Genomic DNA, 26,529 nt, shown 5'->3' on the forward strand with positions numbered 1-26,529 from the left:
GCTCAAAGTCGGCAGACAGAGCCCTATTTCTGATTTTAATTAATAACACAAGCAAACAGCAAAAAACAAAGTAGAATTTTACAATGCCTTTCCTGGCGTGTGTCAGAGTTCAAAGTCCAACAACAATGGCCAAGACCTGTTTAGGAAAAGGGATTTGCTAGGACAGACACAGAAAGATCTAGCCCATCATATGATAATACATTTCTCACTAAAATTAAAGAGCATTTCTTTCTACACTCAGTAGGAGGTAAAGGGGGGGATGCTTTTCATGGAGGAACTCCTGGCATTCTCCAAGCGGCCTGAATTCACCAGAACACTTCCACACCAAGATGTTATGTCGTGACGGGAGGCAGCGCAGAGCCACACGGGAAGCCTCTGTTCTGAATAGAAAACAACTGAAGAGCACGGCAGCCCTCACTCAACACGAGGCAATTTCGCCCAGAAAGGACGGGAAACACACACACTGGAGACTACTGTGAAGAGGACAGGGGAGGTGGATGCAACGTCAACGTCTGTTCACCCACAAGGTTTTTAGTTCTCTTCTAGAGTTTCATTCACTCACCAAATTCCAGGGAGGCCCACGCGCAGCCTCTGAGAGCTCGAGTCCCAGCCCCTTCGTGCCCGCCCAGGGACACACCTGCGTTTCCCTGAGTACCTCCCTCCCCGAAGGGAAACGGCAGGTAAGGCATCAGAAGCTTGGCAACGGCCCTGATTTTCACATGCCTGTGTTCCACACCTCCTGCTCTGCATGGCTGTCTCTATACATTAGGACTATGATTTTAACAGTTCATATCTCTCTCTCTCTCTCTCTCTCTCTCTCTCTCTCTCTCTTTGAGACAGGGTCAGTTCAGGCTGGTCTTGATGTAGTAGTTCAAGCTGGTCTTGATGTAGTTCAGGCTGGTCTCGAGCTTACCGTGATCTGCCCGCCTCAGCCTCCCAAGTACTGGGATTACAGGGGTGCAGCACCACACCCATTCTTAACAGTTCATATTTATTTAACTCTTCATTTGAAATCAGAAAAAAAAAATTCTAGTATCTTAGTTACAGACTGTGGTAAACTTAGCACCACCCAGAAACCTATTCATTTTATTCAATTTTTTTTTTTTTTGAAATAGGATCTTACAAACAGATTAGGTTGGTCTTGAACTCAGTACATAGCCCAGAATGGCCTCAAACTTGCAGTGATACTCTTGCCTCAGCCTCCAAGTGTGGGGTCCACACCTGGCAAGAACTCATTTTAGTGGACACAAATACTCATCTGCAGACCAGTGAGAACAGTCTCACGCCTGAGCAGGACTCCAGGAAATACAGCCCTTTCTATTACTCCAAACAGGAAAACATCAGCTGCGTCCATGATAAAGCCTAGCTATAGAATAAAATCACCAGATGCTCAATCCCCGCCCTCCTCACCCACAGCATGGCTGTTCAAATGCATCACAATGGGAAAAAGAGAAATTCTTCTGACTCTGGACTTCAGCTGATGTCACCTCACTCACCTGTGTTCCAGATGAGGCTGCGGCTGAGTGTGGTGACACAGCTTGTCCCAGTGTCCCAGTATCAAACCCGGGAGCCTCAAGCATGCAAAATTCCAGCAGTCGATTATGCTCAGACACAATTCGCATCTGCACGTGTGCTGTTGTGAGTGTGCACATCACACATGAGACTCGAGGCTTACAGAATCCTCAGTGCTGGTGAGGGGACCAGGGCCGGTGGCCGAGACCCCGGCCCCCAGGCTGGGTCTGCCCTTAGCCAATAGAGTTCTGGGAAGCACCGGGATTTTAGCTGGACCCCAGAAACGCGTCCAATGCAAACATGTCCTGACCTTACCCACAGAAATACTGTAAAACAAATTTTAAAAGGGCCAGTGTGCATCAAGGAGAACGGAGGGGGAGGGGAAGAGGGGGGAGAAGAGAAAGACAAAGAGATGGTGGTGGTGATGACCTGGCAGATCTGCCAGACCAAGCCGGGCTTCCCTCTCTGTCAGCCTTCAGTATAATTCTGACCTACCCAGAAGACACCCACAGAGCAGAGGGGAAGCATACACTAGAGAACCTACGCACCTGCTCCTGGCTCTCCTTGTGGGACCAGAAAAGGTGTCTCATGCAGTTAAGAGTAAATCCAGAGCTGGCATGGTGGCACATACCCCATAATCCCGGCTCTCGGGAGGCTGAGGCAGGAGGATCACTGCAAATTCAAGACCAGGCTGAGGCAGGAGGATCACTGCAAATTCAAGACCAGCTTGAGCTACAAAGTGAGCTCAAGGCCTGCCTGTCTCCAAAAACAAGAGTAAATCCAGTCTTTTTTTTTTTTTTTTAATCAGTACCGGAGATCGAACTCACGACTGCCTGCTTACAAGGCAGGCGCTTATGCTGCTGAGCTAAATCCCCAACCCCTGTAAATCCAGTCTTAAAGCCAGTACTTGGAAGACTGAGATGGGATGATTTAGAGTTCAAGGCCAACATGGACCACAAATGGAAAAACCCTGTCTCAAATATGAACCAAGCAGAGTGGGTCTGGACTCAGTGGGGCAGGATGGCCCCACCCAGCCCCATCTACTCAGCAGCTGTGGCCGATCCCAGAACAGAGGACCTGGGCCTTGGAGTACAGTGACAGACCCAGCCAAGAAAGCATTTTGTCCAGCCACTCTGTCCACAGAGGGGGGAAGGGCCCAGCCAGCAGAGAGTGGACATTGTGTGTGGACCAGAGCTGGACCAGGGCTCTGCAGTGGGCTCTCTGCCCTGTGGGAAATCACCTCTGTTATGCTGACCGCTGGTTCCATCTTCTGGGCAAATTCTCAAAGGGGGCTGGGCACCGAGATAAAGGACTATAACCCTAGCTGCCTGAAAGGCAGAGGCAGGAGGATTATGGGTCCAGGCCGCCCTGGGTGACCTGGGCAACCCTGTCCACAAACACAACACACAATCTCGGAGGCAGAGGCAGGAGGATGGCAACTTTCAAGTGCAGCCCAGGAAACTTAGTGACTTAGACTATGTCTAAAACATAAATGGGCTTTCGGGGCGTCACTTAGTACAACACTTAATCCCCAGTGACAAAACAGACGCACACATGCATGCACAAACACACACCATCTTGATGGCCCAGATAGATAGTGAATGAATATGGACAAAGCGAGCAAAAAAAAAATTTTTTTTTTGGTCTTTTTTTCTTTTTATCAGTACTGGGGATCGAACTCACAACTCCCTGCTTGCAATGCAGGCACTTATGCCGCTGAGCTAAACCCCCAGCCCCTAAGCGAGCAAAATTTTAAAAAAAAGAAATTTCTACTAATCTGATCGCTTCACAATGTATACATACAGCAAAAGACTACTCTGTACTCCACATTATATATAATTTGGCAGTTGAAAATAAAACAAACTTTTTTTAAAAAGCTATTTAAAGAAGAAAAAAATCATTCACTGCCTGGGTATCTAGAGGGACAAGCAAGGGAAATAAAAAAGTTAGAGCTGACCCTAAAATGACTAAGCCAGGTGTGGCAGTGCACACCTGTAATCCCAGCTGCACAGGATGCTGAGGCAGGAGGGTCAAAGCTCCAAGCAACCCCAGACTACATAATGTCTTCTCTCAAAATAAAAAAATGTTTTAAATTATGAAAATAAATGGCCAGGCATGGTAGCACACACCTGCAACCCCTGCACTTGGGAGACAGAGCCGGAGCCCCAGCTGGTCTACAAAGTGAGCTCAAGGCCAGCCTGAACTGCATAGTGAGACCCTGTCTCAAAAGACAAAAAATAAGTAAATAAAATGATTAAGAGGCAATGTGTGCGCCAATTCCTCAAGATGAACTTATGGTGCACCACAAACAGACACTAATATTTTAAAGAAGTAAAACAGGAGATAGGAAGGATGCAGGGCAAGTGCAAGGTCCTGAGTTCAATTCCTGACACACAAGAAAGCAAAAACGAAAGAGAGATCCTGTGGGTGAAGAAACGTCAAGTTAGAAACAAAGACTGCAGAAGGGTTTCTGAGGATTACTAAAGCCACATTTAAACGTCTTTTAAGTGATGATGCCGTATCACTTTATCCCAGGTGAGCACTGTCTTAAAGGAATGCAGAAATGTAATTTCAAAGTTCCTAATAGACTAAAATGATAAATGCTTAAAGAAATGGAAACCCTAACTCCCCTAATTGGATCATTACATACAGTATAATGTTTCAGATTAACACACTGTATTCCACAAATATCACAATTATCACTGTAAAACCAGTTTTTTTAAATAGTTTTCTACAATTTTACAAGTTTAGAAAAATGGTCATATCCCTAACAGAACAGAGAAGGCATGGGAGATGTGGGGAAAACACACCCAGCTTAAGAAGATGAAAAACCAGAAATAAAAAGTATCCCCAGGTATATTATTAAAGGTGAAGGAAACTTAAGACCCACCAGTAGCCGGGCGTGGGAGCACACATTTGTAACCCCAGCACTCTGGGAGGCCGAGTCAGGAGCATCAGGGGTTTGAGGACAGCCTGGGCAACTTAGTGATTTAGTGTGGTCTTGTCTCAAAATTTAAAAATGAAAAGGGAGTGGGGAGGCTCAGTGTGAAAGCCCTGGGTTCAAGCCCCAGTGCCATCAAAAACAATTAAGATTCTCAAAGAGCTAGCAAGAGACTAGAACTGACAGTTGGGTGTTTTATAAAAGAATACTGGAACCAAATAATCATGATCATCACGGGGGGAGTTTGTGAATTTAAAATATGTCAACAGAAAAGCTCAGTCGAGGAGCTGGAAGACAAAGAAAGAAATGTGCCAAAAGTGAAACAAAAGGCAGTAAGATGTGAAAACAGAAAAAAGTTAGAGGATTCATCTACAAAAATCTAATGTGTGGTGCTGGGCATGCTGGCCACGCCTGTCACCTGTAATCCCAGCACTCGGGAGGCGGAGGCGGCGTTGCTGTGAGTTTGAGGCCAGCCTGGGCTCCACAGTGAGTTCAAGGACAGCCCGAGCTACGGCATGAGACCCTGTCTCAAAAAAAAGTCACCCATTTTAAAAGACTACCAGGACCACAGAGCCTGCCCCTGGGGCTCGTGTGGATGGAGAGAAAGTATACAAGGCCTGAAAGGAATCGCCAGGAGTCCGGACAGCCCCGAGGGAAGGCATCTTAACCACCCCGCCTCGGGTGACCTTCACCTCAAGGGTGCAACACTTACGGATGGAAATAGGAGTTGATCACTACCGCCTCCCTGGGACTTTCCTTCCCCTTCTGAGTGATTCCTCTCCCCACTATCGCTACGCATGTGACTTCCAGCAACGGAATTATCAAGTTATTTTCTGTAAGCCAGGAAAATTAATTGAGAACCACACTGTGTCAAAACAGAATTGGGGGGGGGGGGGGCACTCCGGACCTCATGAGTGCCAGGCAACTGCTCTATGCCTGAGCCTCAACCCGAGCCCCACAGTGTTTTAAAAAGACTATTTTGGCTTGGTCTAGATCCACACGGCCACCTGAATGGTGAGGCTGCCTCGTTCTCACGTGTAAGGGGTAGGAGAGAAATATCCAAGCAAAAGGACTTAATAGGAAATTGAGAACGCCTTCCAATTCCTTCTGAAGTAGGTCTCCACACTGGTTCAACTTAAAGTGCTATATTATGACCTTAAACATGAGATATAGTCCTTTTTAGGAAGTTAATATAGTAAAAACGTTTCTAGGTTATTCCTATCATCTCCGTCCTCCATTAGCTTAAATAGTAAGAAAAAAAGAAAAAGCAACTAAAACCCCCGTGACTTGGAGCCCAAGAACTCAGCTGGAATGTCCCTGTAAAAACTGACATTTCCTACTCATTCCTTAGTACTAGCGTTAGCTATTCATATGTTTTCAATGAGAAAGTCTGAAGAATCTGTAAAGTGATATCCCAAGGGGGAGATATTTAACTAGGAAAACAAAACAAAACAAAAAGCAAAGACTTATTTTGTCCTGCGCTGTTAAGATAAACAGACACTTATGTAGCTAAGAATTAAGTGACTGGAACAGTTTCCCAGACTCAGCAATTTTTTAACCTCTTCTTCCTTTTCTCCGTTCCTTTTTACAGCTACAACAAAATAAAATTAAAAAATAAGAACCGTCAAGCTTCATTTCTGGCTACAGGGATGGGGGAAAGCCAGCCCCGGATAACACAATCACAGCACAGTTCTAAAAGCTCTTCACCGAATGTTTTTCAAGTTACAAAACAGAAGTTCATTTTCGCTTTGGAAGTGGAACTTGAAAGAAAATCATGACCTCGAAGACTCTAATTCCTTCTAAGGAACTCTCTCAAGAACATAAATTGTTAAGACAGGGCCACTTGGGGGAAAGGTTTTCAAGTCATGCTTGACAGGTGATGCTCCATGGGACTTGACAGGAATTTTGTTTAACATGCTCAACATGATTTAAAAACATGTTCTTTATCCAAAGTTTGTTGGAGTCTATAAACAATTCAGGTCCTTTTACAAAGAACACACAGTGGAGGTGGGAAGGGTTTGTGATGCTTTGTATATTGCTTATGAAATCAATCAAAATCCTACACATAAAAGCATACACTATCTTTGTGCAGAGGGCACATGTAAATACACACTGATATAAAACGGAATGGATTTTTTTTGTATTTTATCCATGGATAAAAACGAGTTTATGGAAATTAAACTATGGACATTATAGACACTATAATTTATAGGCATTAAACTATGGTACAGCCTTCAAAACAAGGATAAAATTTACCTGTGAAAATAATCATTTCTAGTAACTGAGATAGATAAGAAACAAAAAGCAAATTTGAAATGGGCTTTATAAACTGGAAAAGCTGCTGGCTCTGGTCCATGTAAAGTCCTGAAGAAAACTTAAGAGGCCCTGCAATCGGCATTCAGACAGAAACTGTGAGATGCCAGCTGCCGGGAGCTAGGATCCCCTCCCACACCTGAGGCCGTCACCTGTCTGGATGGCCTGCACAGAATCGGGCAGCACCCCAGGGGCTCCCCGGCCCCTACCTCAAGGCTTTGGTCCACACATCTTATATCACGTCATAGAGCCCTGCGCCTCCCCAGAAAAAAACCTGGAGACCTGGTCCGAATCAGGCCCGTTAGATTCGAGCCCAGGGTCCCAGGTTTAGGGAAAAAAGGCTGCCGCTCCCCTGTCCTGTGTTACAGTTGTTACTGTTGTCAGTTTCCCACAGCAAGTTCTTATCTCATGCTTAGGCTGCATTTCAGGATGAACAGGCTTTGGGGGCTGCCCTGGGCCTGGTTATGCTTTGGAAACACTGTTTAGAGAAGGAAATGTGTGATGAACCCAAAACAACTTACAAATTAACTTTTGTAGCCTGACAGATTTCTATATTAGAGATTACCTGCATGGGATAGAACCAACTCACTGAAACTCAAGGAGCCAAAACTCCTAGCCAACTTAATTGCATCTGACCCCAATTTGAAAAGACAAAAATGACATCAATATTGTCTCAGACATGTAATCAAAACACCATTTAAAGGAAAATACTGCATAACTGTTACCCAATATTCTGTACCTTCAGAACTGAGTTGGAGGCCAGTCTGGGCTTACATAAACATGTTTAGGGCCATTCCACACTACATAGAGAGATCCTGTCTCAAAAAATAAAATAAAATAAAAAAGTGGAAAAGCTGGGTTAAGCTAACACAGGATACCACCCTAAGCAATGCAGCACCAACTACTCAGTGAGAGCACCTTTGTGAAATTTTTTCTCACGTCTATTTCAATATTTGTATTTCACCCACAAGTAAAATTTCCCATTTCTACCTCAAGTTTTTCTAGTTGCATCTTTTGAACACACATTTTCCGAAATACCCACCTGTGGACTTTACTGGTGTTGGGCAGGAATAAGCCCCCCTCTCAGAGTTTGTTTAGCAAATGTGTCCCCCTACCCTGTGGTGGCGCTGAGACACCCCCTACTCTCCAGATGCTCTTTAAAGCCCTCCAGAAAGGGGACCTCGGGAGCTGCCCTTCACCCCAGCATGGGGCCCAGTTAAAGTTCCCCATCGCCAGCAGAAGAGGTCAGCCTCTGACTGCCTGGCCACGGTGAAGCTTTCTCTCTGCTGCCATCAGATGAGCGCCTTCAGACCGCTGGGGACCGGGCCTGGCAGCTGAGGCCACTGTCCCAAGCTGGCATGCACCGGGGTCTCCCCAAAGATTCAATCTGCAGCCCGTGGTCGGCGGGGTCAGGGCGCGCAGGCGGCAGCTCCCCAGACCTGGGTGGGCCTCCCCTGGGACGAGGTCTCACATGCACTTCCCCCAGGGTCCGGCAAGGAAGGACAAGCCGCCTCCATAGCCTCACCTGGAGCAGCACGGGTTCCAGGCATTTCCATGGAGAGAGCCCAGCCTCCACCAGCCCGCAACCCCCAATCCCAAGTCCACATGGCTGTGCCAACGGCTAGTTTCACGCAGTGTCCAGGGACCTACAAGCAGCAAGTTTGGGAGCGGGGAAAGAGCAGAGAATATTTTTTATAGATTACTAAATTTAAAAAAAAATAAGCCCAAAGCGCTCACTGGTTTTCTGACGCTGATCACCAATGTTTGGCAAAAGAGGCCAAGCAGGGCGGCCAGCACTAACAAAAAGGCTCCTTATGCAGAGATGAGAGTATCTTTCATCAGCGCAACTCAAAGGGAAACTTTATTAGTTCTCAAACGGTATTAATTAAGACTCACAATAGCACCATCACGTGGGCCATCTGTCTGCAGCCGTGGAGAATATGCCACTGGCTAGTGGCACAATACTCCACCCACCTCACTGTGTTTTTCATGTTGTTTTGCTGTTCCTGCTCTGTTCTATTCTGCTTTGAAGGTGGGATCTCACCATGTCCTTCCGTCTGATTCAGATCACACAGTCCCAGGGGATTCTCCTGCCTCAGCCTCCCAGCTAGCTGGGACTTAGGGTGCCGGAATAAAATGGAAAATGCCGGCCAAATACAGAAGCATTATAATACGGACATGAACTAGAAAGTTCAGAGTACAGTTTTGATACACATCTACCGTGGACCCTCCACCTTTACAAGCTCCACATTCATGGGTTCAACCAACCACATGGAAAATATTTAGGGGGAAACATGTAGTTTTATGCACAGGATTTGGGTACCTGGTCTCCAGTGGGCACCCTGGACCCATCTCTAACACTCTCCAATGGGCAAGGGCAGCACAGTAAAAGCGTGAGCGGGAACACACTGCAGAGGCAGGAGGGACTCGCCAGGGACAAGTTATTTCACCTCTCTGTGCCTCTGTCTCCTCCTTAGTCAAACAGTGGTGATAACGGTCCTGTCTTACACCATATTTACAGGATTAGATGAGGGGGCAGGTACTGTGCTGCCTTGGTACTCATCCTCAGTCGGTTCTGCGACACTCAGCAAGTACCAACAAGGAAGAGCATTACACAAACAGTGTGGTGCCAAAGCCCAGCACCCCACAACCAGCAGCAGGGCAAAGTTTTCACATCAAAATGTGTCACGTACCAGCATCAACAAGTGTCAAAGCAGCGGAGGAGCAAGGTAGGACCACAGTAAACACTATCTTTAGAAATGTTAATATAAACTGCACGACAGCTCATGCCTATAATCACAGCACTCTGGAGGCTGAGGCAGGAGAAACACTGTGAGTTTGAGACCAGCCTGGGCTACAAAGTGAGCCCAAGGCCAGGCTGAACTGCAAGACCATGAGCAAGACCTTGTCTCAAAAAGACAAAAATAAAAAAGTTAATACAAATTATTACTATTAACCAATCCTTGCAATTTGTAAACATATTTAATTACACTAAAAGTATTAGCCAGGCATGGTGGCACACATCTGTAATCCCAGTACTCAAAAGCCAAGGCAGGGAGGATCTGTAAGTTCAAAGTCAGCTTGGGCTACACAATGAGTTCAATGCCAGTCTGGACTACATGGTGAGACCCTATCTCAAAAATTTTAAAAAGTATTAAGGGCACTCACAGGCATCTCTCCCATCCATCACTTACCTTTGTCGCCTGCCACCTTCTATCCCCTACGTATTTTCAATTAAACTATCTCTCATTTAAAATAAGAGGTTAGTCTTCATCTTTCCACAGAATAAGAACCAAAGTTCATCAAAGCATGTTGTGATACACACCTATTTATAATCCCAACACTCTGGGAGGCTGAGGCAGGAGGATGGTGAATTCAAGCTGAACTTTGGGCAAGACGTAGCAAGAGAGACTTGGGAGAGACTTAGCAAGACCCCGTCTCAAAATAAAAAATACAAAGCATTGAGATGTAGCTCAGATCAAAGACTCTGGGCTCAATACCCACTGCTGCAAAAATAAAGGAGACAGAGTTGACAGCCTACGTTTAAAAATCTTCTCAAAATCTAAACAGACTTCCTGCATTGCATAGGCCGGCACCTGCTAGAAACAGGTGTCTGACTGCCAGTTTGCCAAAGGGGAAAAGGAAATGTTTGTTTTTGTTTTTGCAGTACGAGGCTCCCACCCAGGGCTTCAAGCATACTAGATAAGCACTACTCTCTGAGCTATATCCTCAGTTTATTCTTAAGCAGGGACAGGGGGAAGACTTCAGAGAAAAGAAAACAGCTGCACGATTTATTAGAACAGGCTCCATCACAGAACCACAGGGTGGGGGACAACTGTCCTGACCCAGTGATCTGTTACCCAGAAGATTCCTCTTGGATGAACAATTGTGCACATAAAACTCAGTTACGTTCCCCAGAAGATGGTGGTGACTTCCAAGACTTAGCCACAACATACTGCACACTTGGAGAAGAAACTCAAGAAAGGGTCAGAAGATGAGCGAGCTTCTGTCCACTGGGTAAGTCTTGTGTATGCACACAGGCCCTGGGAACATGCAAAGGCCAAGGCGAGCTGCAGAGACCACCTGGGAGATGCACCCGGTCTCCCCTTTCCAGCAAGCCTCTGGATGTTCACAACAGGGGGGAAGCTGTCACAAGAAAGCTAGGACTTAAGACACAGGGCTGTAGACAGAGAAGGATGCTCCAGTTCAATCAAAAATGTGATAAAGACAATTAAAAAGACACAGTGAGCTCAAGGCCAATCAGAACTGCATATCAAGACCCTGCCTTAAGAAAAAAATGTGACCCATTGGCCTGGGGCGCAGCTCACAGTAAAGCACTTGCTTAGCTGGCATGGGAAGCCAGGTGCAACCCCAGTACTGCAGAGAAACAAGAGAAAATGCCTCTGCTTAGGTAAAAAGTCCAAACACTGGGTATCTAAGCAAAAAAGAGTGGCACTTCTTGTGATTTTTTTTGTTCTTCATACTTTCTGTATTTTACAGATTTGGACTTTGGGTTGAACATACATTAAATTTTATTTATTTATTTATTTTTGTACTTTTGAGACAGGGTCTCTCTATGCAGTTCAGGCTGGCCTTGAGCTCACTTTGTAGCCCAGGCTGGTCTCAAACTTGCAAGGATCCTCCTGCCTCAGCCTCCCAAGTGCTAGGATTATAGGGATGCATCATCATACCCAGCCAAATTTTAAAATCATAATTTTTTATTTGCTTTTTGCAGTCCTGGGGATCAGATTCAAGATCTGCCACATGCTAGGCCAGTGTTCAGCCCCTGAGCTGCACCTCAAATCCCTAGAATCAGAAATATTTTATGGTATTCTTTGTAAGACTAAAAGTTTTTTAAATGTACTTTTAGCTATACAATATTGTGAAATAGGAAGAAAACGTTCAAATTGGAAGGATGGCAAGAGGAATTAGGGAAGGGGAAAGGAAGGAAATAAGGAAGAAACAGAAACAGTTTTGTAAATAAGGAGGGAAAGAGGGATTAAAGAGAGGGGAAAAGAATCAGGGGAAAGAGGAATCAAAATATGTCATACAGGTTAAAATTCCCTATGATGAATATGATCATTATGTATACCCAAAATGTACCAATAAACTTAATTTTAAAAAAACCGCTTCTAGTTGCATAAAACTTAACACAGTCCACTATGTTATTCAATGATCGTGTTTCTGAGTCTCCACTCATAGCCAATGCTTTCACTTGTCACTTCTGTACTAATTCAGCACAAACTGTCCATGGCCTGGGAAAAATAATTTCAGCGGACACAGCTACTTCATTCTTCAGATGTCTGTCATTCTGCAGTCTCTCCCTGCGCTACCTGATTCATTGGAGTCAGGTAGTTACAACCAACCCTGCAAATTAGCAGACTATGCCGACCTCAAGACCAAGGGCATTTATTTAGGAAATTCTCCAGCACCCTCTCAGGGTAAAACACGCCACCAAAATCCACAAGAAGTCCTCCACCACCAGGACCTCCTCCCAAATTAGGAAGTACTTCACAGACTGCCTTTGGCTATCGAAAGAAGGAAAAGCAAAAATTGCCCATTTAAAAACATATTCAATTCTCTGCTGTTACTGATATTTAAGTCTCTCCTCTATTTTTCTTTCTTTTTATTTCCTCTACCCCAACTCTGTTTTTCTGAGACAGGGTCTCATTATGTAGCCCAGACTGACCTCAAATTAGAAGCTTTCATGTCTCAGCCTACCAAGTGCACCACCACAGCCAGCAGATCTTTGTCCTTCTTAAAATAGAAAAAGTTTATCCGTCTTTTGGGAAGCTCATTTGAAATATCACTTAAAACATCAAAGCATATACTATAAAAAAAAATTCACTCGCTCAACAATCTATCCTGATGGTAAATAATCTTTTCCCCCCAAGTCAGTGGTCTCCTCCAACAATAATAACAACAAGAATAACTGAGACTTCACAAATAAAAGAGACCAGCCAAAAAGACACACAGAACAATCATGAAAATAACGCTGCTTGGGAGGATATACGTGAACGGAGGAGCACCAGGGGACGATCCTGACATGCACATGGAAAATGGATGGAAAGAAACACAGATTAATACTTTCACATTTGCACACAGAAGTCTGAGGAGAATCTGAGTCGTGCTCTGGTGGGAGGTGGGGGGGCACCGCAAAGGATGACAGGATCAGGGCCAGGCTTTCCACAGCGTGGTTTTTTTTTTAGAGAAATACACTTTTAACAATGTCAACATGTTGTCTACTCAAGAAAGCAACTGAAAATGTATGCTAAGATTATCTGAGCTTCACCCTTCGTCCACCAACCGACCCCGACCCCGAATGTGGAAGGGAAGAACCCACGCTATCCAGAGCCCTGCAAGCCCACCATCTGGGAAATTAGCACTGCTGGGGTGTCCTGGGATGCAGGCTGCTTCCCTTCTAGACGGGGTCCCACAGCCAGGCCAGGGGCCAGGGAACAGGGCACTCCAGAAGCAGCCCTCAGATGCCAGGCGACCAGGCATAATCTGATTATCCGCAGCACAGACCTGCTTAATTCAATTTCCTCTGCTGCCCATCTCGGGCCCTGTGCCTCAGAACATCGTACATCTCAGAGAAAGCCCTGGCATTTATCCCAATCCACTGTTACGACTGCTAACGCCTTCACTCAGGTTCAATCAGAAGAGGGAGAGGGGAGAGCCTATGAAAGATTTCCCCGCAAGAACGATCTGAAACAGTCGTCTGACCTTTCAAAGGCAGACACAGCTTTTCTACAGGGGTAGAAAATTGAGTAAAAAAAGAAGAGCAAATAAAATAAAGCAGGACTTACAGAAGGACACCACCACCATTTGGGAGAGAGGCGAATGGACTTTAACCTTTTAGGGTTTCCTAACAAAAAGTACAAAATCAAAAATATGCTACAAACATTCAAGATGATTATTTTATGTGTAGGAGTGTTACCGCACCACCAACTGACAGGTAGTGCTTTCAAATTACAAGTCATCTAAATGGCCAATGGAAGGTTCAAAAGAGATTTTCTCCTAGAAATGTTATAAAAAGTGGTTCACCCCAGGCGTTGTGACTTGCCTCTAATTCCAGCACTTGGGAGGCTGAGGCAGGAGGATCACTGCAAGTTTGATGCCAGCCTGAACTACCTAGTGAAATCCAACCTGAAAAAGACAAAAATGAAAACAAAACACCAGCGATTCACTCTCCTCCTTATTGAATTACATATCTAATCAGTCCCTGGAAGATGCCTCTTGCCTGAAGGAAGCAAGCCTCACAATTTAGGATTAGCAGAATGAATGATCCAAGAAATTCATGAACAGGTGAATGTCCCACCTGCAGGCGCGCAGTGCCTGTGTGAGTGTGTGAGTGTGTGTGTGTGTGTGTGCTCCTGAACCACCAGAACCGCCTTTATCCGCCAACACCAGCGGGGCCCCGCTCCTGGCCTCACCCCAGCTGGCTGAGGCTGATTCAGACTCTCCGGGGCGGACCAGAGGCTGCAGTCTGCCCTGGGTGCAGCCCTGGAGAATCTGATGACTCAGAGAGTGTGGGAAATGGGATGACTGGACCCTGCCAACGAGGCCCTGAGCTCCTGGCCGGGGTGAGGTCTGAGTCCAATCGGACAACTGAAACTGGGTGGCAGTGGGGGTCGAGGCACCCCTGGCCACCTCCCGGGCCGCCGAGGGCGGCAGAAGGGACAGCTCCTGCACAGCTGGGAAGCCGAGTGGAGCCCAGCCGGCCCTCCGGTTCCCACAATAGGAGGAAACAGAGGCGAAAGGGCACAGAGAGGGAGGACATACACACAGGCCCCGGGCCAGGCCGGTCCCCAGCCCCTGGGGCCAGCCCCTGGCCAGAGGACAGGAAGGCGGCCAGCCCTCCACACTCTCCCTCCAGTCTTTATCTCCAACTCCAGCTCTCCTCCAGACCACGGCTTTCCACTCCAGGCGTGATGGCCCAGCCTCCTGACTAGCTGACTACACGACTGAGGGACACAGAGGGACATGCAGGTGCTACGTAGGTCTTCCCTGTCACTGAGACAAAAGTAGCTCACGTCAAATAAATGTTAGCTGTGTGCTGGGCACTGCACTCAGTACCGTGCGCTCAGTAAGTACTGTGTGCACGCACGGCTCACATTTCTTGGTGTCTGCTACAAGCTTGAGAATTTCAGAGAGAGAAACAGAGAATGAAAGGGGGAAGCCCAAGAGACTACGGTTTTCTTTGTTACTGTAGATAGCATGTGACATGGCTTTTCTTTTTTTAATAGGGTCTCACTGTGTAGCCCCCTGTGTAGCCCAAACTCAGAGAGCAATCTTCCTGCCTCAGCCTCTGAGTGCTAGAATTACAAGCGGGCACCACCCAGCTAGACAAAGCTTCCTGGCCATCATTTCCCTCACCTGAATATGTGACTGTCCTACTTGAAGTCAGTTCAGGTGACACAAGCAGGGCCATGACAGGCAACCAGTCCACGCCTACCAGGAGTCTTGCCTCCCTGCCTGTGAGCTGCAATTGTGGGCAGCTGACTGGTACTCTGGCTCTCTTCTGTCCACAGAAAGAACAGGACAGTGACCTCAGAGGGAGCTGCCACACACATGAACAAGTCTGCGCGTAGCAAGGGTCCCAGAGTCCACATCAGCACCATCAGGCAGCACTAAACCACAGTGATGAGGATCCCACAGGGAAACTGCCATGCTGCCCACAGGCTGACACCCATGAGAACACTGTCAGCTGGACGTGGTGGCCACACCCCAAAACCAAGTGACCTGAGAGGCTGTAGCAGGAGGATCACAAGCTCCAGGCCAGCCTGGGTGACTAATCGAGAAACTGCCTCAAAATAAATAGAGCGCGGGTTTGGCTCAATGGTACAGTGCTTGCCTGGCGTGTGCAAAACCCTAGGCTCAATCTCTGGCACCCCAAGATGATGGTGATAACTGTTTTTTGTTTGAGTGATGCCAGGGGCTTTCACTAATGTGTCCTTCCTCCTTCCAAAGACAGAGCCTCCCCAGTTCCTCTGCCACAGTTCACCCAAGCACTCCTGAGGTGCATGTTTTGAAAAATGCAAACCACCAATGCGCTGATATGGAAAAGCATCCTGGCCATCAGCATCCTCCTGCTGGGTAGGGGTCCTCCTTTGCTGTCCTGGATACTGTACCCCTTGACCATCAAGCCACAGCCCACTCCAACCCTGTGAATGCTGAGCATCAAGGCCCACAGAATTCACCCTCATGCCAGGGCATGAAACAAACTCAGGAGAAACAGTTAAATAATAACACGAAACCCAGGCATGGTGGTGCCCGCCTGTAATCCCAGCACTCTGGAGGCTGACTCGGGAGGATCTTCGCGAGTGAGTTCCAGACCAGCCTGGGCTGCAAAGTGAGCACAAGGCCAGCCTAAACCGCACAAGGAGACCCTGTCTCAAAAAGACCAAAAGAAAAAAAAAAAGTAAAAGTAAATAAACGAGGTACCAGGCATATATCTCACACTTAAAACCCAATTTCTCTAAGCTGTTTCCGTGTCAGTCAGAGGAAAACATTATTTTTCAGCTTCTGAATTTTCTGCCACAGTATTAAGGAACTCAAACAGTTCATTTCTGTCATTTCATTTCTTTCATTTGCTATTTCCAGTCCTTAATACACACCATTGAAATTTTAATATCAGGTTTTCCTCAAACATAGAACAAAACTAATTACTACTAAGTAAATGCTCCCTCCTAAATGAAGGTTCCTTTTGATACCAGGTAATTATACTCTTAATATCCAAACATCAATAGTAGTCTGATGTTTTAGGTCAAAGAATACACATAGTAATTTTTTTAAAAACCTCTTTTTTAGAAAACATAGGGCAAATACATCTAAACACGCCTCTCAATAATGATTTTAACGAGGAGGAGGAAACTCTGAGTGTACTGTAGGAAGGGGAGACGCATATTTCAAACATGTACCTGCCTGATTCGTTTGGAAGATGATTAATGCCTTATATGTGGAAATCCACATGCTGTCTGGGTATAAAATATGACTGACTTAAGCACCCAGCTCACTGGCTCTGGGCTCAACCCCCAGCACTGCAAAAAATAGGTAAATAAATCAAATATGACCTGGAAGAGTCCTCCTTGTCACAAATGCTATTCCAGAAACAAAGATTTTATTTAAATTTCTCATTGTGAGAACCACAGAGGGATTACTGATCAAAGTTGTGCTCCCAAATCCGCCTTTTCAAATAGTGAAAGTTCAAATTCTGGGATAGCAGAAGACTGTCTTATAGCCGCAGAGAGGCACGATGGTCACCAAGGGCTGCAAGAGGGAGGTATTGGGAAGATGTTGGTCAAACTGGATAAGCAGGGCATGTGGAGGTACACACCTGTGACCCCAGGACTCAGGAAGTTGAGGCAGGAGGATCACTCTGAGCCCAGCCTGGGCTATACAGTAAACTCAAGGCCAGCTGGAACTACATAGAGAGACCGTGCAGACCTGCTCAACAGAGCCTTAGAAACCAAGAATCTCTGCTTTCAGCCAAAGTCCCAGCCAACTCCCCAAGTCTAACAAGGAAGGAAGCGCGGAAACTCCTTAACCTCTCACTACAAGCTGCTGTCAAAGGCAAGGGCTCTCCTGGGGGTGGGGGTGGGGTGGGTAAAAGTGCCACACCCCTACCCCTGCCCGTACCCCTGTTCCCATGAAAGCGAGTCCGGTGTTGGTGCGGGAACTTAGAGCAGTCGGTACCAGGACAGTCACGCCCCATCTGGGGCACTACAGCCTCCAAGGCCCCCAGCTCCACCAGCTCCCTGCAAGCCTGAGCCTGGAGCCTGCAGCAGAGATGCTCCGACTGCAGAGGCCACGGAGCCAGGCTGCTGCCTCTCAGCACCCGGAACACTGCCTGGAGCCTTGGTCCACTCCACTGCCCAGCTCCCACATCTGTCTCTGCAGACCGGGCCTGGACTGCACAGCCTCGATGCTAACACTAGCAAGTGATGAGTATCAAACCCTGATCACAAGCTCTGCCTCTGGGGTTCACGCCCAGCTAAGCAGCTGTCTGGAACGCCATTCATCCCACTTCTAAAAATTATATACAGTGTGACCAGGCTGAGCACACGTGACGGTGTGAAGAGCATCCCCGAGGTCACCCTGGCGCACACTACTCAGACCCAAAGGGGAAACACTCTCTGATTTTTTATAACATTTTTTAAAATGGAGACAGAGTCTCTTTCTGCAGTTCAGACTGGCCTTGAACTCACTACACCGTATGTAACCCAGACTGAACTTACGGTGGTGATCTTCCTGCCTCACCCGCCCACACGCTGAGATTACAGGTGTGTGTCACCACCCTGAGCTTGCTTGGGTTTTTTGTTCGTTATTAGCGAAGCCCGACAAACCATCTTTTCTTATAAATTTCTCATAAATTCCATTTCATACTCATTCAGGAAATGGCTTTTGTTTGAAAAACTAAAAGGATTGGACCCACAGCTAAACCCAGCCTCTGCCTCCAGCACTAACTACAGCTCCAGCACCAGGTGAAGGAAGTAAAGGCGTCTGGGACGAGAAGCCACATTCCGTGTGTTACATGTGCAGCTCCCAGAGTTTCCCTTCTGAATCTGTGAGACAGAATAACACACTCTGGCCTTTCTACTTCACAGGGTGTTTAAATAAAACAAAGATGAAAGGCCAGGCATGATGGAGATGCCTGTGATTCTAGCCCTCTAGAGGCTGGGGCAGGCCGATCACAAATTCAAGGCCAGCCTGGTAACAGCCAGATCCGTGCCAGACAGAGGCAGCCCGGCAAAGCCTCTGTAAGGAAGGCATCCAGAGCAGGCCGGCCCACAGAGGCAGAAGGTCAGAAAAGAGCTTAGCGGCTGCCCAGGCAGGAGGACTGCAGGGAAATGGAAAATGACTGCAACAAGTGCGGGATCTCTTCTGGCTTGACGGAAATGCTTCAGATCGGACTGTGGTGACGTCGCACAGCTCTGATTATCCGAAAAGCAACCAAACTATAAACTGGTTTTTTTTGGAGATAGGGTCTTACTGTGTAGCGTAGGCTGGCTTTGAACTCACAGGGATCCTCCTGCCTCAGCCTCCTGAGTGCTGGGATTACAGGTGTGAGCCACCGCCTCCTGCTCTGAATTGCATACTTTCACTGAGAGAATCGCGTAGCCAAGAACTTTATCTCAGTTAAGGGCTTACAAATGACGCAGGGACACTGAGGATCTAGTGATTTCTGCAAGGCAAAGTCTCTCTTGTTTGCTTACACAGCCCAGATACAACTGTTCACATTTCTGGCTCTCCTCTCTGTTTTCAAAGGGCCCTTATTTTGTCAACTATATCCATAAAATTTGACCTTTACAGAAAAGAGATATTGGCAGTTGAGCACAAAACTTTTAAAAGGCAGAAAGTTTACTTTTTTTTTTTAAAGTAATTGTCTTGCTCCTTTAGATTTTTAACTACCAACCTGGTCCTTTTTCACGATGGTTGGTAGCTAGTCTTCCTGGAAAGAAACAAACAAACAATCACTGGGCGTGGCATTGCATCCCAGAATCCCAGCACTCCTTTGAGAGGCTGAGGCAGTGGGATGGCCACCGAGTTGGAAGCCAGCACAGGCTACATTTCGAGACCCTGTCTCAGAAAACCAAATCAAAGAGAAAAAGAAACTAGATATTAGTTCAACCCAAATAACGAGCCACTGCATTCCAGTGTCTTAAGCTCACAAGCAACAGAGACAGCACCACCCTTGAACTCCAGCTGCTGCCTGAGGCGGAGGGGAACACAAGCCCAAGGTGAATTGGCTACAAGATGGGACTTCAGGGAGCAGGAGGACAGCGAAATGTCCTCCCCGACTTAAGTTACTCTGAGGACTTTCCACCCGCAAGTCTGCTGAAACATTCCCACCTACCTGAGGCCATCAGGCCTGGCCACAGCCTGGACCCCACCTCTGTGCAGCCAGATGCACCCAGCAGCCAGCAAATCTGCTTCCTTCGCCCTCGGCTGCTGGGCTTTGCTGCTGGCTTCCGGGGAGCCCCCCCCCCCCAGCTCAGCTGAGAAAGGGGAGCTCAGCAGCCTTCACGGGTACTTCAAGGGTACCCTTGAAGGCCTATGGATGCAGCCAAACCTGGCTGCCTGTTTCAGCACACGCCTCCTTCCCACTCAGAAGCCAGGTGCGCAGCACACCGCAGGTGGGATGTGCTACCATCCACCTCCAGTCTCAGGGTGAGTAACTTCAGATTTGGCCTGGATTTCCTCTCTGGTTAAAAGTTCATGAGATGGATCCGAATGTCATGGTGCATGTGTGTAATCTCTATACCCTGGAGGCTGCGGCAAAAGATCACAGCAGAGTTCAAGGCCACATCCCACTTCATAATGAGAAGGTGTCTCAAGAAACAACAATGATGACAATCACGAAACAGTTCATGAAGGCCAGGCATGGTTGCACATGCCTATCATCCCAGCACTTGGGAGGCTGAGAAAGGAGGATCGCTGTGGGTTCAAGGCCTGCCTGGGCTACACAGTGAGTTCAAAGCCAGCTTGGACTACATCACCACATCCTGTCTCTGAATAAATAAATAAAACAGTTCGTGAATAGATGGCTTTCATGGTCAATTCCAAAACCAAAAGTCCACACATCTACTCATACTAATGGAGGATGTTATTTTGAAGATCTGCCTAAAAAGAAGCAAAACGACATTAGAGTGTAGCTTGTACACAGGAACATGTCCTGAGGCACTGTTTCGCTTTTTACCTATTCTGTTGTGAGGCACTGTTTTAAAAGAATCCTAACATGTTAAATATAATTAAGGCATAGGCATATTTTTCAGTGTATAATAAAAGTTAAGTGAAAAGTTGGCGAAAATAAAAACTAATACTGTCTCTACAGCTTGGCTTTCTCTATATGTGCACTTAACTCAGGCATAATCATATTTAATAAAAGCTTTCTTTCATGATTATAAAAAAGTGATTAGCCAGGATTTCTGGTCTGAAATCAAAGCCATTTACAATTCAAACAGAGCTGTGAGAAGTTTTCAAAAGAATTTTTTTTTGCTGGGTGTGGTGGCACAGCCTGTAGTTCCAGCACTTGGGAGGCTGAGACAGGAGGATCATTTTGAGTTTGAGGCCAGCCTGGGCTACACAGCAAGATCCTGCCCTGCCCCAAATTATTATAGGCACCACACAGAGAAAGCGAGGGACTTCTAGCTGTGGACAATATAGCCTGTTGGAACATATGTAGGTAAAAAAGAGAAAAGTGATACATTTGATGCAAAACAAAACTAGCAAAGTGAGAAGTCTTGAGTTTCAGAGAGTTTTTGTTTACTTAACACAGATCTTCACTGGCTTTCTTTTGCATCTGCAAACTAAGGCAACACCTCATCCTTTGTTTTTTAACACCAACAACAGATCAGTCACCTTGATGGTCAGATCACCACTTGTTCCACTGTCAGGCACAGAACTGGAGTTCAGAGCAACACACACCCTGCTAGAAACATAGAAACTGCCAGGGCTGCCAGGGGTCACCGTGGGGAGTGGACACTGGCCAAGAACAACACATCCTTGTGCTTGAGGCCGTCACACACACCAAAGAGACGAATCCTGATCGCGTCCCAGCTACTCCAGCTCAGGGTCACTCTGTCACCCCTGGTCTCCTGCCACACTCTGCCGTCAGGAACTGTCCACAACCCCTGAAGACGTCTGGACAGCACAACCAAGAGGGCAGCTGTAAAAACGCAAAGCCATCACAAGCGCCCTGCACGAGCTGCAGAGAGAGACAGGTGACAGCGGGGGACAATCTCACTGGCACTGAAATATTAAAACTCTGAACTCGGTTGTAAGGTGCATAAAACACTGCTGGCTTTTTTTTTTTTTTTTAAGCAAGCTGGAAAACAAACTATTCAAGATCGCAAGAGAAGTGACTGTAAGCAGGGCACATTTCACCCAGAGCTACTGAAATCTGGGCGCCTCGACACCCTTACAACCCGTCAACCACCTCCAATTTACTCTTCACTGGGGATGACGACCCCGTCCATGTTCTTAAAAGGGAGCGATCACACCCGCTGCTCTCCGCGTTGGGGCAGCAGGAAATTCCAGTTGCTTCATTCACCGGAGTCTGCGTGGCTGTTGAGTGAGACGCGTGGGGGGACCTCGGGTCAGGACACACACTGGCTTTTCAAGCTTGCGGGAGGCCAGACGGAGACGAATGGGCTCCGAGTTGGGCTCGGGGCCGGGGCCTCCGAACCACAAAGCGCTGGTGGAAACAAAACTCAGCGCTTACAGGGGAAGCCCTGAGCTAGAAGAGCGAGCCTTGCAGCTAAGAACACAGGCTCAGGGAGCGCACCGCGGGGCGGAGGTGACACCGCGCCCGAGATCCCCACCGCGTCCCGCGGTCCCGCGAGCTGCGCGCACGCGACCCCCGCTCCGCGCCGCCTCGGTCCTGGGGGCTGCGCCCTCGCCCCGCGCCCCTCGGCCCGCAGTGCAGGGTGGGGGCGCCACCTGCACCCCCGGCTGGCCGCTTCTGGGGCCTGCCTGGCCGCCAGGGGGCGCGCGGAGCAGCGGCCCGCGCCGCCCGGCCCCGCGTCCCCTCCCCCGGCCCCTACTCACGGATCTGCACGCGGCGGGGGTCCAGGCGCGCGGCGGCGGCGCGCAGGGCGTCGAGGCGGCGGTGCAGCGCGGCGGAGCGGTGGCCCACCGCCGCCGCCTGGCCCTCGAGCTCGCCGAAGATGTCGCCGGCGTGGCGCGACAGGTCGGCCAGCTGCTCGAGCAGAAGGACCAGGGCGTGCGCCGCGACCTGCTCCAGCGAGAGGAAGGGCGGCGCGGCCCCGGCCGGCTCCCCGGCGCGCTCGGGCGGGCGGTGGCGCGCGGGCTGCACGGTCCTCTGCGAGAAGGGCATGGCGCGGGGCGGGCACGGGACGGGGACCGGGACGCGGCGCCGGCGAGCGCAGCTCAGGCCGCCCCCCGTGGGCGCGGGACGCGCGTCCGCATCGGACACAAAGGAAAGTGGCGCGGGCGGGCCGGGAGCGCGGGCCCGGCGGGCGGCGTCCTCTCCGCGCTCCGCCCGGTCCTGGTCCCGGCCCCGGCCCCGCCGAAGTTCCCGGCGGCGGAGCGCGGCGCCTTCCCTCCCTCGGCCCGGCGGGAGGAGCCGCGGGGGACGGGCGGCCGGCACCGGCGAGGGAGGAGGCAGGGAGCGCAGGGGGAGGAGACTGGGGCGGCCCGCGCCCGGCCACCTGCACCGGCTCCGCGCCCTGCCCGGCGCCCCGCGTCCCTGCAGCCCGCGGCGGTGGGCAGGGCCCAGGGGAGGGGAGGGGACCGCTCACCTGCGCGCCCCGCCCCTCGTCTGACACCGAGGTTGCGGGAGGCGGGGTACGCCTGGGTGGACCCCAGAGTTGTCCTCACATGGACCGGGGCTTCTGCAGCCTAGTGGGACCCTGAGTCCCCAAAGCTCTGAAGATCTCTTAAGTCTGAAGGAGCACCGGTAATCCCAGCCCTTGAGAGGCTGAAGCAGGAAGAGTTCAAAGCTAGCCCTGCCCACCCCCACCCCAAAAAAAAGGACTGAAAGAGAGTTTTTCCTAGCAAGGTCTCTCTGCCCCTTCCCCAATGTTCCGACCAGCCTGGGTCTTCCCCCAAAGACGAAACCTAGGTCCCAGACTGAGGGCCTAAAGGTTTTAAAGCTGAGTGCTCTTGAGCTCATGGTCACGGACACCCCCTAACTCAAGGCCCTCGAGAAGACTTTGAGGAGACTGAACCCAGTATCCCGAGGCTAGAATCGAACTGATCTCATGACCGTTTGCTGGAAGGGATCTCAGTTTCTTAGTTTGGCAGCCGGTTTCCCGAAATGCTGCTGCTGGTTCTGTTAAGTGTGTTCCTTCTCTCTCTGCGACCAGTCCGAACAGGACCTGGAGATAAAATCCAGACCCTTTGTTTTTTGAGACAGGCTCTCGTTGTATAGCACAGGGTGGCCTCAAACTTCCAGTAATCCTCACATCTCGGCCTCCCAGGGTGCTGGGATTACAGATGTGGCCACCACGCCTGGCTGTTTCTGAGTGTCATACTGCAGCCATTCCAATGGGTGTGGTACCTCATTCTTCATCCCATAGTTCTGATTTGCCTTTCTGTGATGCTTAATGACATTAAGCATCTTTTTATGTAGTTATTGGCCACTTATTTAACATTAGAAAAAAGATAACACCAAACTGGGCATTGGCGTGCATACCTATAATCTCAGCACTGGAGAAGCTGAGGCAGGAGAGTTGTGGCCAGTTTAAGACCAGCCTGGGCTACATAGTGAGTTTAAAGGCAGACTGAATACATAACAGAGATCCTGTCATAAGAAAAAAAAATGCAACCCAGAAAACTAAATTCACAGGCAGAGTCCTCCACCCTACATCCACAGGGCGCTGCACCTCCTTCTCTGGGAGTCTCTGGACCAGCAGCACTCAATGTACTCACCAAGAGGTATCCACAAACCTGCAGTTTGGATGTGGTGTCAGTGTTTCATGTGTTAAAATTTCACCCCCGAGTCGGGCGTGGTGGCTCACGCCTGTAATCCCAGCACTTGGGAGGTTGAAGCAGGAGGATCGCTGCAAGTTCGCGACTAGCCTGGGCTACAAAGTGAGCTTAAGGTCAGCCTGAACTGCATAGCAAACTCTCTCAAAAAACAACTAAATAAATAAAATAAAAGTAAGGACCAGAAGAGACACACATCCATCACACTTCTGTCTCTAGCCATGAGATGCCATGTGCCAAGCCTGGGCTGTGCCAGCAGGAAGGTCTTCACCAGGGCTTGGGGGACAGCCCAGTGATTGAGTGTGAGTTTAGCATTCACACGTGGACACACATATCTTCCCTGGACCCAGCCCTTCAGCGTCTTGCCTCCAAATTCAAGAACCAAAATAACTTTCTTTATAAAGTTAGCCTTTTGGGCTGGGGATTTAGCTTAGTGCTTCAAGCACTTGCCTGGCAAGCCTGAGGTCATGAACTCAATTCCCCGTACCAGAAAGACAAAAACGCAAACTAAAGATCTCAGCATCTCACTGAGGTCATGCAGAACAGACTAATACATCTTCTCTTGTAGGTGGTAATTTTGCATGAAATTTTTTTTTCTTTTTTTTTTTTTGGTCTTTTTCATTTTTGTCGGTACCAGGGATGGAACTCACGACTGCCTGCTTGCAAGGCAGGAGCTTATGCCGCTGAGCTAAATCCCCAGCCCCAATTTTGCATGAATTTAAAGTTAAAGCCTCCAAGGACTTTTCAGACTGTGGTGGGCTGCATCACACTACAACCTCAGGCCCCAGTGTTCCAAGTACTGAGGTTCTGGGGTGTCTTTCTAGAGGTTTCTAGGTTCTTTGTCCTGGTCAAAGAATTGGTCAGGACAAGCGCAACCTGTTACAAGGTTTTACATTCACTAACGGAAAATGAGGCCTGGTGAAGTAGGAAAAGCCGTCCGCTCTGCGAGGTGAGAGTGCGCAGGGCACAAGTATACTGGCACCATCTTTTGTGTCTCCTACTCCCCAGGCGGGGGTCAGGTCCAGGCCTTCCATCACGAAGCACAGTGTCACTCTCGTAATCCTAGCATTCAGGAGACTGAGGCAGGAGAATCGTTTGCAAGTTCAAGACCAGACCAGCCTGGGCTACAAAGTGAGCACAAGGCCAGCCTGAACTGCACAGTGAGACCCTGTCTCAAAAAGACAAAAAAAAAGTAGAAATCTCAAGGAGCCTTTAGGCCATCCTATCAAAAGCCTGCTCAAGGGCTGGGGATCCTGCAAGTATAAGATCCTGAGTTCAATTCCTAGTACAAAAAAAAGCCTACTGGAGTCCTTTTTTTTTTTATTATGAATTAAGTTTATCGGCACCTTTTAGGCATACATAATGATCACATTCACTGTGGGAATTTGTTCCTGTACATGAAATATCTTGATTCTCTTCCCATGGCCCCCTCCCCTCCCTTCAACCCCACTTCCCTTCCTTATTTACAAAAGCTTTGTTTCCATTTTTTCCCTTCTTTTTGCATTTCTTTCTTTTCCCTTCCTTCCTTTCCCCCTCCCCCTCCCTAGCTCCCCTTCCCATTTGAATATTTCCTTCCTATTTCACATTTTGGTCCCTGTTTACTTTTCCAGTTCCTCACACCAGAGAAACCATGCAGTATTGGGTACTTGAGAGGAGACTGAAGACAGCTCTCTCTGGTCCCAGGTGCTGGGCTTTGGGAACTGTTTCTCGACATTTTTCCCAGATCTCAGTTATTGACATATATGCCCACTTGCTCAGCCATTTGCCATGCCCTAATCTGCCTCATTAAGGGAGTACTTAGACTTTTTTAGTATTTGTTATTAGGCAATATCTACAAGTTACACTTACCATAGAGAAGCTGAGTATTTTATTATTTTTGTGAGACAGGATCTCGGGAGGTAGTCCAAACTGGCCTTGAACTAACTTCGTAGCCCAGTCTAATCTCAGATTTGGTGATCCTCAGCATGGTGGCGTAGGCTAGCAGCCTGCCTGTTAAAGGCATCCATGCTACAGCTCTCACCAAACAAAGCCACCTAAAAGTCCTCCTTTCCTGCAGTCACTTGACTTCTCCATAGATCTAGGAGTGAAAGTCTTAGCTCATCCTCAACCATTACCCTGAATCTGCTACATTGTATTCTTCATAATTGCCTTTACCACACAGTTACCTGTGCTCTGCACCAATCACAGCTTCTCATGTCACATCCTGTGGAGTAATTCAGAAAGTGAACAGAAGGACACCACCGTGTTTCCATAGAAGTTAATGCTACCACTGAGCACTGGGGCTGTGTAGACTACACTGGTTCTCAGAG

At 48.3% G+C, this 26,529-nt stretch overlaps 1 protein-coding gene across 2 annotated transcripts in view; it reads right to left on the reverse strand.

Annotated features, from left to right (window-relative positions):
- Nhsl1 (NHS like 1) overlaps positions 1-22,859 on the reverse strand; it is a 220,109-nt gene extending 197,250 nt beyond the window's left edge. The window contains exon 1 of one of the 2 annotated variants that reach the window (XM_063233366.1): positions 22,319-22,859. In XM_063233366.1, the coding sequence (XP_063089436.1) occupies positions 22,319-22,607 (289 nt within the window). In that variant the 5' untranslated portion in view covers positions 22,608-22,859. The remainder of the gene's footprint in view (positions 1-22,318) is intronic. The other variant, XM_063233368.1, reaches the window with a different exon arrangement.
- Positions 22,860-26,529: the final 3,670 nt, after the last annotated feature.

This window comes from Cavia porcellus, unplaced genomic scaffold, assembly GCF_034190915.1.
Source record: "Cavia porcellus strain 051 isolate PalLab524CR breed Dunkin Hartley unplaced genomic scaffold, mCavPor4.1 scaffold_22, whole genome shotgun sequence".
Lineage (NCBI taxonomy): Eukaryota > Metazoa > Chordata > Mammalia > Rodentia > Caviidae > Cavia > Cavia porcellus.